This window comes from Rhinolophus ferrumequinum, chromosome 27, assembly GCF_004115265.2.
Source record: "Rhinolophus ferrumequinum isolate MPI-CBG mRhiFer1 chromosome 27, mRhiFer1_v1.p, whole genome shotgun sequence".
Classification (NCBI taxonomy): Eukaryota; Metazoa; Chordata; class Mammalia; order Chiroptera; family Rhinolophidae; genus Rhinolophus; species Rhinolophus ferrumequinum.
The window spans coordinates 16,744,107-16,760,675 of NC_046310.1; the positions used below are offsets into that span (position 1 = coordinate 16,744,107).

Genomic DNA, 16,569 nt, shown 5'->3' on the forward strand with positions numbered 1-16,569 from the left:
CAGCTCTGTGCCAGGCCTTGAATAAGGCTCTAGAGATTCTTTAAAGAGCAAGACGTGAGTTTCACACCGCGTCTTGCCTTTCCATATTCAATGTAAGCTCACAGACGTTGGAACCGTATTGTTTTGGTCCTCGTCATTCTCCCACCTCATTGTCTCGAGAAGTGTTTCCCATCCAAGGATGTGCTCTATGCACTCTCTGGAATGAGTGCGTAAAATGAAAGAATCCATCAACTCAGTAACCTGGTAACCTAGTTAACCATTTGTAAGCTTTGTTCTTCTTGTATCATAGACCGCCATCTCCCTTGGTATAAACATGTCCCATTTCTAAGAAATAAAACCCTTAACCTACAACTATGCAAATAATTCAAAGTTGAGAGGTATGAATATTCACTTTGTAAAAAGAATTCTTGGCTTTACAAATGGTTGGCCACACAGTTTCTTTAAATTGTGAGCTCCTGTCTCTAGAACATTCAAAATATAATCAGCTATTTAGTAATGCAACCACTCAGTGAGAGGAGAGAGATCCACAGGCAGTAACAACCATACTGGTGTTACCTGCGTGGGCTGCAGAGGGTGGAGACTTCCTTATTCTTAAAATGGGTCCTCTGTGGACAGCAGTTACTTCCGCTGCCTCCTGGTGTTGGATATACTGCAAAGGCGCACTGCAGAGCTATAGGACTTGATCCTGTTACATCACTCAAAGGGGATTGTGATGCACTGTGGGTTAGAAACTTTTGCTAGGTAATGCCTTTCAGGCCTTGGGCTTCTTAAAAGTAGGGGTCCTTTGGTCTCTGTGTGAGCCCAGCTGCACATGAAAGAAGGGGTGAAAGTTAGTGTGGAAAGGAAAACCATGTGGGCAAATAACCCAGATTGTTTAATCACTAGAACTTTCTTTTCTATGAAGATTATTCCAAGGACAACATAAAGTCAAAGGTCTGGGTGGTGCCGTATCGGCAAGTACTGCCCTTTGCAAGCTGGAATTGAAAAAGTCGGGGTTGGCAGAGGGGACAAATGAGTCCAGCTCTTCCTCCTGCTACTACTGAAGGCATCAGAGGAGGCTTTTAATTGTTTACAAATATAGTTTAAACCAGTCCATGGAGCATCGCAATAGCATTACTATACAGAATAGTAAGTCATAACCTGAGAAGAGAAGAATGGCAAGTGTGTTCATTCAGACCACCCTTTACCAAAAACAAAACCAAAATAAAACACCAGTATTAACCACAGTAGGCTGGACTGGATACAGGAACATCTCTGAGTTAAGTAGAGTTTGCAACTATGAAGTAAAGTATTTCCATGAAGCTTCAGGTGGCATTTAGGAGAGACCAGGGGCTAGGCTGGGGCTCCCACTGGGAGCCCTAACTTCTATGGAACAGACACAAAATAGTTTAATACCAGAGTCTTGGTGACAGCATTGTGTTGAAAGTAGACAGGTAGAGAAATTTAAAATATAAGAACAGAAGCAGTATCCTGGGCTCACACTAATAGAAATGGTAAATGATTCTCATATGTTGGGTAAGCACCTTCTATTGCCAGGCATTGTGTTAGCTATTTGACACATACCATCTCCAGTCCCAACCATGACCATGGAAGGTAAAGATATCTCAATATCTCAATTTGAAATGAAGGCTAAGAGAGGCTAAGGAACTTGCTGAAGTCAGACAGCCAGGTTATAATGAATCTAGCATTTGAATCCATTGAAGCCCAGGTTGCATTACATTTTAATTAAAATATGTTAATTTTAATTTTAAGAATAATAACCCATATTCTTCAAAAAGGAGAAAACAAACAAACAAAAAAATTCAGTATTATTCATGGAAAGATACCTGGCAATATGAAAAAGGACAAAGAAGAAAGTTAAAAAACAAACACAAATCTCACTAGTCAGAAATTAGCATTGTCCATAGTTGGTGAACATTTTAGCTGTCATTCTAAACATAAATGGATTGTCATTAAGCATTAGGTAGCATTGTAAACTGAACTAATTTTAGAAAACTTAGGATCACACTATACACGACATGTATGTATAATACAAAAATGTAACAATTAAATTTAAAAACATTTTTTGAAAGTGTCAAACCAGAAATAATGATGATTAATCTACACAGTATAGGAGGTTGTGTGGATCAGTCATCATAAATTCCTCTAAACAATAGGGATTGTTTTTGCATAAAGTTGCTCATTGATATAAGTTTCTTCAAGCTTGTGCCAGGCTTATTGACCTCTAATACAGTCTTCCATTCTCTGGCTTTAAAATGTCCCTCAAATTTATCCCCTGGGTTTTGTAAATTGCAAGCTAATGCTTCCTTTTAGGAGAGTATTTGTGGGATGCTCCTGTAAAATTTGGCCATAAAGTTATCAATCCATGATTCTGCCATGTCATATTGTCATTTGAATCTCCCAAAAGACAAAATACTGCCGGGTAATCCTGACCACCATTCAGAGAGGCAATCATCATCTTTTCTTACAATACCCAGATCTGATTTTCAAGTTTAGAAGTGTGCTTATTAAATAACTCTTTCCCAGGATCCACTGTTAGCTCACTGTTTGGGGTCATTTTCTCTCCACTTAGTATCTCGTTTCTGAGTTTCTTTCCTGGTGACATCAGAGAGCTCTGAGATCTTCATTTGCATAGAACATCTAAATATCCTTTTAAAATAAAACATGTGTTCATAATTCAGATAACACAGAAAAACATAGTTTGGAACATTAAAATAATCTGAAATCCTTCAATCCAGGGACACCACTTTTAATGTTTGAGCTCATTAAACGTATCGCAGATCTTATCGGGGTAGGGTGCTGTGGTATACTCAGAGTTCCATGAGGGTTGACATGAGAGAAGTCCTGACTTCTAATGACCCACATTTCATTCTGAGACAGAGCAACTGCTTTCCTGAAACATCCCCTTTCCTTTCCTTGCCACCTTTGAACATGGAGACAGCCCTACATGGCAGGTTCCTCTGCCATTCCTCTGGTCCCCTTGCTGGCTTCCCCTCGCTCTCTAACCTAAAGGTGCCTTTCAAACAGATGAGCCTTTTAGTCACAAAGAGGGTGAGGCCCCTGTAGTGGAGAATGTGGTATCCCACCCAGATTCTCCCCTCCAAGACTGATGCATTTCCACATCTCCTTAGAGTGTATGTGACAACTTGATAACCCACAATTGATTAATCTTAGTTGTAGGTTCTTGCTTTTCATCACTTTGAATATTTCCTGCTAATCCCTTCTGGCCTGCAAAGTTTCTGTTGAGAAATCAGCTGATAGTCTTATGGGAGCTCCCTTGTAGGTAACTAACTGCTTTTCTTTTGCTGCTGTTAAGATTCTCTCTTTGTCTTTAACCTTTGGCATTTTAATTATGATGTGTCATGGTGTGGGCCTGTTTGGGTTCATCTTGTTTGGGACTCTGTGTTTCCTGGGCTTGTGTATCTATTTCCTTCACCAGGTTAAGGAAGTTTTCACATTATTTCTTCAAATAGGTTCTCCATCCTTTGCTCCCTCTCTTCTCCTTTTGGTACCCCTATGATGTGAATGTTGTTATGCCTGATGTTGTCCCAGAGGCCCCTTAAACTCTCCTCATTTTTTTGAATTCTTTTTCTTTTAGCTGTTCTGATTGGGTATTTTCTGCTACCTTGTCTTCTAAATCACTGATTCAATCCTCTGCTTCATCTAATCTATTGATTTTCTCTAATGTATTCTTCATTTATGTCATTATATTCTTTATTTTTGATTGGTTCTTTTTTATGTGTTCTATCTCCATTTTTATGTTTCCTATCTCTTTGTTGAAGTTGCTCCTGAGATCATTGAGCATCCTTACAACCAGTGTTTAGAACTCTGCATCTGTTAGATTGCTTGTCTCTATTTTGTTTCGTTCTTTTTTCTGGAGTTTTCTTCTGTTCTTTTATTTGGGAAATGTTTCTTTGTCTCCCCATTTTGGATACCTCCCTGTTTTTGTTTCTATGTAAGGCTGCTATGTCCCCCAGTCTTGGTAGAGTGGCCTTAGGTAGTAGGTGTGCTGTGAGGCTCAGTGGTGCAGTCTACCTGGTCACCAGAGCTGGATGCTCCAGGTGTGTCCCTTGTGTGGGTTGTGTGTGCCCTCCAGTTATAGTTGAGCCTTGGTTGCTGTTTGCACGTCAATAAGAGGGATTGACCCTCAGACTGATTGGTTGTAAGGACTGGCTGTGACTACAGTGGAGGAGCTGTTGTGCAGGGGCTGACCCTACAGAGCAGGATTTACTTTAGCGGAGCTCTGGTACCTGCCCAGTGTACCCTTTGGGTGTGTCATCCTTAGAGGTGGTCGGGTGAAGTTCTGGCCCAGTCCAAAGCTGGCCACTCAGCTTGCCAACCTTGGGGCCTCCTGAGAGGAGACCTGCTGCAGGGCAAGTTAAACTGCAGTCTGTGTCCTGCCCTGGGGTCACCTGGCATGAGCCACAAAGCAATCCAGAGATGTCTGACACCCACACTATGTTTAGAGTTGCCTTGAGAGATCAAGCTGGAAACCAAGGCTGGCTGTTGCTAGTGCTAGGCTTATGGCTGCTCAGCCAGAGGTACAGGACATGCCGAAGCCAGATGCTGCTTGTTTAGGTTTTGTGAACCTTTGAGAGATTTGAGGAAAGTCTGTAGCATGAGCCAAGGCAGGCTATTTATACAGAAAAGCCACTGGAAGTGGCTTGGCTGTGCCAGAAATTTGGGTGGGGCATGGTCTCAGGGAATCACTAGGGCAGAGCAGATAAAAGGTGTTAGCCAGTTTGATGGACACTTTGATATGGCGCCTGCTGGTGTCTGCACACAGGGAGGGGGAGGGCTCAACAAAGAAACAATGGCTTCCACCAGCTCCTCCGTCTGGGAGAAAGCTGCCCCTCCAGTCCTCATACTGAAACCAGACAACTCAGTTGCTCCCCAGGTGTCCCTAGTGCCTTTTAAACTGCTGCTCCAGCACTAGAGCTCAGAGTGAGTGAGTCCATCAGTGAGTAAGTCTGTGTATGGGCCCTTAAAGAGAAGTGCCTGACAGTGCAGCTGCCCTCCGTCTCACTTAGCCATAATCTCTGCTGATTTGCACTAACAGAAGTTATGGGGACTTCTCTTCTGGAAACTGAAGCCCTGGGCTGGGGAGCCTGGTGCAGTGCTGGGACCCCTCACTTTTCTAGGGTGGACTTCCACAGCCAATATATCCCTCCTGATTTTTAATGGTCACACTCAGGGGTGGGACCAGCCCATTCTGCATCTCTGCCTCTCCTACCAGTCTGCAGGTGGCTTCTTCTGTATGTCTATAGTTGTAGGGCTTCAGTTCAGCTAGACTTCAGGTGATTCTTGATAATGGTTCTGTGGTTTAGTTGTAATTGATGTGGTCCTGGGAGGAGGTGAGCACAGCATTTACGTACTCCATCATCTTGACCAGAAGTCCAATTTGACTTTTATAAACCTAATGTTTTTAAGTCGGCATGTATCTTCTCTTCTTTGTGAGAAGCAGTGTAAGTTAAGAGCAAGAAATTTGGTCTGTCAAAACGACATGGGTTCAATTCTCACTGTGCTACATTACCAGTTCCGTTGGTCATTTCTTAATCTCTAAGGTCCAACGTTTCCTTTTGTTTGAAAAGTGACAATAATGATATTTCAAAATTAAATGTATTGAGGCAACATTTGTTAATAACATTATATACATTTCAAGTATACAATATTATCATATCTATATACTTTTTTGTGTGCTCACCATCAAAAGTCTAGTCTCCTTCCATTATAGTATATGTTTGTAATAGTATTATTATCTCTATCATAGGATTGTTGTGGGGAATAAAGAATAAATGCCTATAAAAACAAGTAGCACAATGATTTATACATGGTAACATTTCATCAGGCATTAATTGTTATCATTATTATTTCTGTTCTGGCGCATACACAAAATCACTCAGTCATTAAGAGGCTGGTCTCTGATTCCTAATTCAGCTCTGAAGTCCTGACTATGAGTCTAGTTCTCTTTTTACTGAACTACAGGTGGGGAATTAAGGAAGCAAATGCTTCTGCCATCTCAGGCTCAAATGTGCTGCGGTTGCAGGTTGTGTAATGACACGTGTATGCCTACGGCATTCAGTTAGACCCAGATGTCACTTTGTCATCTGGCTCCTTAGGGTCTAGATAAGATTGCTTCAAACCCAAAATATCATTAAATGAAAAAGTCTTAAGCCCTCTCCAAATTTAATCAAATTTGGGGCTGGGGAGATAGCAGGGTTATGGTTATGTTCTTATGTCATTTTTTTTTTTTTTTTTACTTCAAACTCCAGCTTCTTCAACTAATAAGTGTGATAGAAAATGCTATTCATACCTCAGTAGCCATTCTGTTCTTCCTCTTGAGTAAGAGAATCCTCAAATTTTAGCTGAATGTATAAGACTAAGAGACCACAGAGTGGGAAAGTTGTGCAAGGAACCTACTCTAGCAGAGGCTCTGAGGGGTTAGGTTCAGGGGAAGGGACATGCAGTAGGTGTTTTAAAGCCAAAAGACCAAGAACTGCTTCTGCCTCATATTAGGAAATCAGCATATGATGTTGCTGATTGGCTGACAACATCAAGGTTTGTTGGTTAGATGAGCACTGAGCTGGCTGGAATCTGTGCTACTCGTATCTGGGGTTCCTGCCTTGGATCATGGCCTCCAGTGACCTCCGATGAGTGAGGATTATAGTGCCCAGTGAAGTCTGCACCAGTGGCAGCAGGCTGGGTGGCCAGGTGGTGTTCGTCACATCTACAAGTGGCTCTACGTCTAATTCTGGCCAAGTAAATACAAATGGAAGTGTTCCGTGTTGTCTCTGGAAAATACCTTTTTAAAAAGAGGTATGCTCTTCTTCCTGTTGGGTAAAAACGCAGATGAGATGCTGGGATTTGAGCAGTCCTGGGACTGTGTGACAGGAACCGTGCATTTAGGACGGCAGAACAGTAAGTTTGAAGAAGGCTGGCTCCTGCATAACTGTGGAGCCACCACAACAATGCTTGACTTTGTTGACGTTCTTTGGACTTTGTTGAAGCTCATCTGCCAAGCCAAACCCACAAATGTGCTGAGCAGGACAAGACTTGCCTTCCTTAAAGGCTATTTTGCTTTTAAATAGGACTTTTCCACCCACTCACTCCCCTTCATTCATTCACTTGTTGAAAAAATGTTAAGTATCATATACTCATAATTCCTTCACTTTCTACTTTGGAAAGGACAGGAATTTGAGTACAAAAATAGTGACACTGAGAAAGAGCCAGATGTCATTGTCACTAACATCCTATTTTAGTCTCCAAGCCTTGTGTCGCCTCTGGGAAGAAAGGATTGACTAATAACGTGTTTGGCACAACACAATCAGAGTTTGCAGCCATGTTTTTAGTGCTAATAATAACTCTAGTAGGATATGAGCCTTTGTGTCATTTTATTGGAAACTTTTGTTTCTCTTCCCTTTTTTGCAGCATTATATAGCATGGCAGGCAAGTGGAAATATTTGTTCTTGCCTTCTAGGAGGCTTTGAAAATTAGGTCCAGTTTTTCTGATGCTGATCGCTTGGACTCTGGCTCCTTGAAACAGTGTCATTGGGAGGTGTAAGACCCTAGAGAAAAATGCCTGAGATGGGAATCTAGAACATGGACCATAGCAAAAATTAAGTTTATAGAAAATGAAATGCAAAAAAGAAAATGTTTACATAAGTTTTGGAACAAGAGTCACTTTTGCTAGTCGTTTCAGTTTCTGAGCTCTTACCACCAGCCTGACATGTTGCTGAAGTACTTTATGAGATTATTTTTCTTAATTCTTACAATGTTATGAGGTGGGTACTGCAAAACTCATTTTACCACGGAAGTAAATGATACCCAGAAAAAGGCACTAACTTGCTCATCATTACACAAGCAGAAAAGGTAAAAGGAAGCTCTGAACCCAGGTCTGTGTGGCCCCAAAATTTTTGCTTTGAACCATGGTTTTTCATGGCCTCTGTGGGGCATCCTTCAAGCATAGTGGGAAGGCTGTGTGTCGGAGACCTGGGCTGGCACTCAATAGCTCCCTGTCTTTGGCTGTGTACAAACTTGGGCCCATTAGCAGCAGGAAATCATTGCCCCATGACCCAGCTTTCCTGCTTCTGTGGTTTTCCATCTTCCCATCCATTTCATGCAATGACTCATTAATGTGGAGAAAACTCCTGGGAGGAGTTTATTGGGCAACAGAATAGGTGACGTTGGGGAGGGTCCTGCAGAAAGAGAGGGGATTGCTGGGGGGGTGGGGGGTGGTGTCTCGGTTCCTCTCCCATCCCATCACCCTCTGACTGCAGCCCTTTGTCCCCTGAATTGGGTGACTCAGCACTTGTGAGGGGAGCCAAGTCTGAAATTGCCAGAGGAAACCAAACAATTCTTATTTACCAAACTGTCAAAATCCTATCATTGCAATTAAGGAGATAGGCAATTAACTGTGTCTTAATTACAGCAGCTGCCACTTCATCTGAATGCTGTAATTTACAGAGAGAATGGGAGGAGACTTTAAATTAATGTGTGTCTTTAAACAATGAAAAACAGTGATGGAGCCCGAAGAAAATTGTCAGCAGTGGTCGCTGAGGCCCCTCCTGGAAAGAAGCATTGTGACAGAGATATGCTTACAGAATGCCATGATTTACTTTGCTTTTGTTGCCTAATGGCTGCATTCTTAATAAATAACAGAGTGACATTTTTATAGCCTATTTTGTATACAATGCAATTTAGTGATTTCAATAGCAATATCATCTGTGAAGCCCTCCGCAAGTGTCATCTCAGTGGTTTTTTTTTTTTGTTTTAACTCATCTTTAAAACAAAGATTTTTAAACAATCAGTTCAGACTCATGGACAAAGAAACAAGCTTCTAAATTCAGGATTTTAAAGGGTAGTCAGATTTGCCTCTGTACAACCATTCTTTGAGGTAAGCTTTATAATCACACATTCCATATGAGGAAACGCAGGTTCAGAGAAGCAAATAAATTTTCTCAGGGTCACAGAGCAAGTTATGAAGTGGTCAAGTCAATTGCAAGCCCAGATATGACTCCAGAGTTTGCTTTTCCCCTAAAGGCTGGTTGGCAACATGAGGTCAAGATACCACAGTGAAGGACCAAACAGGGAGAGGACAGAGCTGTGGTATATCCAAGGTGAGCATCACTTAGAAATCACTGGGTGTCAAGGAGGATGGCTGGCAGGTCACAGACTGGACTCAAGCTGATTCAGACCTCTGCCTCAATTCCTGGGTGGACCCAGGGTAGAGTGATAAGAACATAAATCTTTCAAGCTTGAACTCTGGCTCCTTGATACAGTGATATCTGGAAGAAATGGATAAATTCCTAGAAAAATACAATGTTCCAAGACTGAGTCAAGAAGAAATAGAAAAATCTGAACTGACTGATTACTAGTAATGAAATCAAATCGATAATCCAAAAACTTTTAACAAACAAAAGGCCTGGGCCAAATGCCTTCACAGGTGAATATTACCAAACATTCAAAGAAGAATCAACACCTGTCCTTCTCAAATTATTCCAAAAAATTCAGGAAAAGGGAAGGCTCCCAAACTCATTTTATGAGGCCACCATTAATTACCCTGATTTCAAAACCAAAGATATTACAAAAAAAAAAAAAAAAAAAAAAAAAAAAAATTATAGGCCATATCCCTGATGAACATAGATGCAAAAATCCTCAACAAAATGTTTGTGAACCCAATTCAGTGATACATTAAAAAGATCATATACCATGATCAAATGGGATTTATTCCTGGGATACAAGGCTGGTCCAATATCTGCAAATCAATTAATATGATATACCACATAAACAAAATGTAAGATAAAAATCATACAATTATATTAATAGATGCAGAAAAAGCATTTGACATAATCCAGTATCCATTTATGATAAAAACTTTCAGCAAAGTGGGAACAGAGGGAATATATCTCAACATAATAAAGGCCATATATGACAAACGCACAGCTAACCTCATACTCAATGGTGCAAAGCTGAAACCATTTTCCTTAAGATCAGGAACAAGACAAAATGTCCACTTTCACCACTTTTATTCAACATAGTATTGGAGTTGCTAGCCACGTCAATCAAACAAGAAAAAGAAATAAAAGATATCCAAATTGTAAAGGAGGAAGTAAAATTGTCATTATTTTCAGATGACATGATACTGTATATAGAGAGAACCTCAAAGATTTCACCAAAAAAACCTATTAGAACTGATAAATGAATTCAGTAAAGTAACAGGATACAAAATTAACATTCAGAAATCATTTGCATTTGTATACACCAATAACAAATTATCAGAAAGAGAAATTAAGAAAACAATCCCATTTACAATTGCTTTAAAAACAATAAAATACTTAGGAATAAAGTTTTACCGAGGAAGTAAAAGACCTGTACTCAGAAAATTATAAGACATTGAAGAGAGAACTTAAAGAAGACACAAATAAATGGAAACATATACCATGCTCATGGATAGGAAGAATTAATATAGTTCAAATGTCTATACTACCTAAGGCAATACATAGATTCAATGCAATCCCTATCAAATTACCAATGACATTTTTCAAGGAACTAGAACAAATAATCCTAAAATTTATATGGAACCATAAAAGACCTCGAATAGCAATGGCAATCTTGAGAAATAAGAACAAAGTGGGAGGTATCACGCTACCTGACATCAACTCATACTACAAGGCTGTAGTAATCAAAATAGCATGGTACTGGCATAAAAACTGACACATAAATCAATGGAAGAGAATAGAGAGCCCAGAAGTAAATCCATGCCTATATGGTCATTTAATCTATGACAATGGAAGCAAGAATTTACATTGAGGTAAAGACAGTTTATTTAATAAATGACGCTGGGAAAACTGGACAGATACATGCAAAAAAAAAAAAAAAAAGAAAAGAAACTGGACCACTTTCTTATGCCATATGCAAGAATAAACTCAAAATGGATTAAAGACTAATGTAAGACCCAAAACCATAAAACTCCTAGAAAAAAATATAGGAAGTAAATTCAGAGACATTACCCTTACTAATATTTTTTTTCTTTTTTTTTTTAATTAAAGTTTATTGGGGTGACAATTGTTAGTAAAGTTACATAGATTTCAGGTGTATAATTCTGTGATACATTATCTATATCTCACATTGTGTGTTCACCACCCAGAGTCAGTTTTCTTGCCATCATCATATATTAGACCCCGTTTACTGATATAGCCCCTCAGGCAAGGGAAACAAACGAAAAGATAAACAAATGGGACTACATCAAACTAAAAAGTTTTTTCACAGCAAAGGAAACCATCAATAAAACAAAGACATCCTACTGAATGGGAGAAGATATTTGCCAATGATACATCTGATAAGGGGTTAATATCCAAAATTTATAAAAAATTCATATAACTCAACACCAAAAAACCAAACAACGCAATCAAAAAATGGGCAGAGGACATGAAGAGACATTTCTTTAAAGAGGACACACAGATGGCCAACAGACATAAAAAGATGCTCAATGTCACTAAGCATTAGAGAAACGCACATAAAAACCACACTGAGATACCACCTCACACCTGTCAGAATGGCTATCATCAATAAATCAAGAAACAAGTGCTGGCAAGGATGTGGAGAAAAGGGATCCCTCGTGCACTGCTGGTGGGATTGCAGATTGGTGCAGCCACTATGGAAAACAGTATGGAGGTTCCGCAAAAAATTAAAAATAGAAGTACCGACTGACCTCATCTTAATTTTGTAATGACATCTATAACCACCCTTTTCCAAATAAGTTCACAGTCTGAAATACTGGGGGCTAGGACTTCAATATATAAATTGGGAGATGAGGGGGACACAATTTAATCCATAACAACCAGGATGGAGGTCATATAGTGTGGGTGATGTGTAGGACATGTTGAGTGGAGGGCAGAGGGAAGTGAAGCCAGAGAGAGACACTGGGGCAAGATTTTCAATAAGATGTTGCTCAATAATAATAATAACGGCAAACATTGGTTGAGAAGTTGTTTTATTCTAGGCACTACTCTCCATACTTCACGTGGAATATTTAATCCTTACCATTTTTATCGACGTGGAAATTAAGGTACTGGGGGACATACTTTGCTCAACTTTGAAACTTTCCCAAAGTTTCTCCAAAATGGGTTCATTTAAAAAAAGAAAGGAAATGATGAAGAAAAGTCACATTTCTGGGGTGCAGGAAAGCTGCTTTGATCAGGTTTCTGGAAGCTGGTTCAATGTGACTCCTCATTAACCAGCCTAAATTGTTTTTTCTCTCCTGAAAGTTGACTGGTCAGGGAGCTTTGAGTCAGGATTGAGTCATGGCTGTGGTATGTTCTTAGACCAGGAAACATACTTTGTTTTTTAAGCCACCAAGGAAACGTTTGAATAAAGGAGATGTGCTTCTATAGTTACAGGTCATCTGTGACTCATGATTTTTTGAATGGTTCACAACAGAGTTTGTGGATATTCTTTGCACTTAAAGCTGTCTTCTGCTGCCTTTCCCAGACTGTCCGGCACCACTCTTTGATGTCTTCTCAAAAACAAATCAAAAATTCATAATAATTCTGAAGCTGGGCAAACCAGTTCAACGGGCCTCAGTACAAGAAGAAAAAAAGGAAGAGAATTGAGTGGCAGGTTATTCTTCTCTAATTATTGGCCTTGCACAAATACTGTCTCTGGTCTTTCTGAATTACACCCAAAACCCCCAAATTCCAAGCTAGCATGGGGACAGAGAAATCCAGAGAAGAAGGAGAGCGGGTTCAAAGTCACTTCTCTCAAGGTTTTTGTTTCTGTTTTCCAGACCCAGGAGCATTTACCCAGAGATATCGATGATAACGGCACTATTTTCATAAACAGATTGAGCAGCCTCACCTGAATGACGACTGGGCCATCCAACGATACACTTTCAATGATTATGGAATCACAGAATCACATGCTAGAAGCAACCTCAGATAGCTCCAGTGCATTCCTCATGTGTTAGGAGTGACAGACGCCAAAGAAACAGCAGTGACTTGCCAAGGTCTCAGAGCTTGATTCCATACTCTTTTATGCATCGAATGCCTGTGATTAATTATGACAGTGGGGTGGACAGTTGCAAACAATAAAAACTGACGTGTGAGACATTTTTTTCTTTTTAATAACACTTTCATATATAATTCTCTCATTAGAAATTTGTCAGGCCAAATATATACCTGGAAACACCATTGAGTCTTTTCAGGGACTTAGAAATCAGAGAACCCCTTGATAGGTTTGAATATATATTGGCTTAAGAAGGCAAGTTTAAGTTTTCTGGGGGATTTTTAGGTTGTAATTTCCAATTTTAGTATATGTGCTGCCGAAGCGAGCACAGGTTGTAATTTCTACAAGTTCTTTTATATTCTCTTCCTCCTCTACCCACTCCACTGAGAAAGCACCCTGCTCATTAAGCCTCGAGCCTAGAGGTGGCCCTGTATCTAGTTAGGAAGAAAAGGTGGGGAGAGCGGGCCCTCTAAAAATCACTTCCAGGACCAGAAGGCAGTTAGGAGCTTACTTGTTTGAGGAGGATAGCTGCTTGGACAGTTTAGATGACTAAGTGAAAAGACCGTTATGTTAATCCTCCACAAAAAGCAGGTCTAATATTTTTTTCCCAGCGACGAGCTGATTGCCCCACTATCATTGATTGAACACTTGAGGTTTTATTTTTTCCAGATGATTATGTCACAGAAAGTGAGAGAGACTTTTAATACTATTTCTTTGATCTGTCAATCCTACAATGGTTGTACACTGGTTTAATTATTGTAGTTTTACAGGACAAGGCCCCCTTGTTACCTGGGTGGGCAAGTAGAGACAGCACTTATTGCCCTGAGAGACCTGTGGGTACTTGCCCCCTGGCACTGGTCCACAGTGCAGAGGGACCCACAAAGCGTCATTGGGAAGCTTTGTTGCTCTGGTTTGACTATGGCCAATGGACCTTTCTAGCAGACCATCACATCCAGCCCCTACTCCTCTTGGATTGCAAATCAGAACATGTTCACTGTAGCAGTTATTTGCACTTTGTCTCAGTTGTTTGCCAAGCCAAATCTGCTATATTTTGGAATATAAGCTCCATTTAATATTGATTTTTATTTAATTGGGCAGTCCAATTTTGTTTGGCTGTCTAACTCAGTTTTAGTTTCCTTTTTGTCACTTCTTCTTGGGCTCATTTTCCTTCTTCTTATTGTCATAAGCAGTCACGGTGTTGGTTCCCCTCGCCTTGCAAATCCCTTAGCATAATCCAACAGTTTTCATGCAAAAATACAATCAATTTGCCAAAGAAAATACAGGACAAAGAAAACCATGCACTATTTGGGACTTGCTTTATAGAATACCATGTAATAGTTGGGATGTACTTATACTAAAAATTATTCGTTGTTTATCTGAAAGTCAAATTTAACTGAGCATCTGTATTTTCATTTGCTAAATCTTGTCAACCTAAAATATAGCTAACTGCCTCTGTGACTCCGAGGTACAATAATGTACAAGCAGGGTCCATGTCCAGCTCACGACCTGGGCTTCCCTTCACTTCTCTGTCTCTAAAAATCAATGTCCTTTTACTGTCAAGAACATTGGAGTAGAGGGGAAGACAATAAGTTAAACCTGAAGATTTTATTATTATACGGTGGATATTTATAATATAATTGAATTGAAAATTTGATTTCTTTTTTTCTGACTTAAAAGCAAAATGGAAAAGAAAAAATACCCCCCACACTCAGTCCTCTTGTTCAGGCTTTCCGACCCACACGCTGATGTGAACTGTCATGAGCACCCCAGGATACCATCCCCGGTGCCCCCACTGGAATTCCTGTGGCCACAAACATACCATGGCTATCATACCCACCTCACATCCTATCAGTCTTCGAGTCAAAATCACCCATGCCAGCCTCCCAGCCCAAGGCTGAACTGGAGACAGTTCCTTTTTATTCACACCTGAGATGGCCCAGCTCCAGAGAAACGAAGCAATCTTGACACTCTGCTCAGTGGCCATAAAAACACAGGCCTAATTCCTGTGTGGCGAAGACTTCCTGTGCAAAGTATCTTCAGGGCGGAGCCAGTGACCCCCTGGTATTGAGCAATGTTTTCTAACACATGCCGTCTGTGTCAAGAAGGAAATAGCATTTGTTTATTTTTGTTTCTGTTTCCCTTGCCTTCGCGGGGAAGCGGGGGTGTGAACTGGGTAAAGGGGGTCAAATCTACGGTAACAGATGGAAACTAGGCTTTTGATGGGCACTCAATAGTGCACAGATGTTGAATAATAAAATTGTACCTGAAATTTATATAATGTTATTAACCAATGTTACCTCAATTAAAAAATTAATTTAAAAAAAGGAACTATCCCTCCCACAAAACTTTTTAAAGAAATGAGCCAGAATGGTTGAAGGTGGTTTCATTCCCTTCTCACCTACTTTCCGAACCTCAAATGGCAACGAACTTATCAAGTGATGGTGCATCTACACAGGTGAAATGTTAACGTAGTGTCTGTCACATTGTTCCTTCAGTTGATAACAGAATCCTAGCGGGTGGGATTGTCCAACGATTTCTCCCAAGGGCTTCAGAGCAAAGTTAGTGGCTTTCTGTATTCTGAACATCTAGATCGTGTGTGAAAAAATATTCCATTTAAGTTAGTACATCAGCCTCTAGAAAAATTACCCGTGGGATAATGATGCTCCCATTCCTATTTCTTGCCTTTTGGATCCATCACAAATCCTGGTATTTAAGGTCCTAAAGTTAAATATTCTGTCATGAAGCATGCAATATAAAATACAAGTGAAATAATCCTTAAAGAGAGGCCATATGCCGAAGCAGATAGAATGCACCTTGATGGGGGAATGAGCGCGTTAAGATAAATCATGTCCAGATTGCAAGGTGCAGGATAGTATGGTCTCCACCCAGATTCCCCTGCGGATCTGAAGGACTCTGGAAGTGCTGCTGGCTGAAAGCCTTCAGCTGTCAGTCTTCTCCAGAAGTTGCCTTTGGCTGCGGAGCGCTGCCTTGCCCCAGGTCATGTCCTTTGCACGGGGCAGCCTGTACCCAATGACTGTTCTTTGCAAGGGTAGAAAGGCTAAAATCCCTTGCCCCAAATCATGACAATTCTGAGTGGCCATCCCAGTATCAGCTCCCCATGGGGCCAGCTTAGGATTTTGTTGAGACCACAGCACAGTCCAACTTCTCCTTCCCATTATTTTTTTTCCCTTCTCCAGGGGTGTTACTCCCAAGAGCACCTCTAATATGCTTCCTCCATGCTTATCTCCTCCTCAAGTTCTGTCTCTCAGGGAATCAACCTATCCCTGATGCTACCAGGAGTAGTCTAAGAAACAGGCGCTAAGACAGGATTCTACAGCTGAACCACCTGCTGTCTTGTTAGCAATGTTGACCTCATATGGCTGGTGGTTGGGGCACGGCTTAGTCCTGGGAAACGGTAGCAGTGCAATTGTTAAAATGTTTGCTAGTAGTAAATTTGGATGGTGTACCTCCTGGTCTACCTTACCCCAGGGCCAGATATAGACGTGGTAGACAACTGTAGACCACGTCTATAGTCCAGAGCCTGCTGAAAGTATTCAAACTGTCCAA

General features: G+C 40.6%; 1 protein-coding gene across 1 annotated transcript in view; it reads right to left on the reverse strand.

The window, feature by feature from the left end:
- The window catches only part of C27H1orf100 (chromosome 27 C1orf100 homolog), a 40,625-nt gene extending 25,659 nt beyond the window's left edge, over window positions 1-14,966 (reverse strand). Inside the window, exons 1-2 of the mRNA XM_033099370.1 lie at window positions 14,840-14,966; window positions 12,856-13,044 (exon numbers count right to left, since the gene is read on the reverse strand). Coding sequence (XP_032955261.1) covers window positions 12,856-12,875 — 20 coding nt within the window. The 5' untranslated portion in view covers window positions 12,876-13,044; window positions 14,840-14,966. The remainder of the gene's footprint in view (window positions 1-12,855; window positions 13,045-14,839) is intronic.
- Between the last annotated feature and the right edge of the window lie 1,603 nt (window positions 14,967-16,569).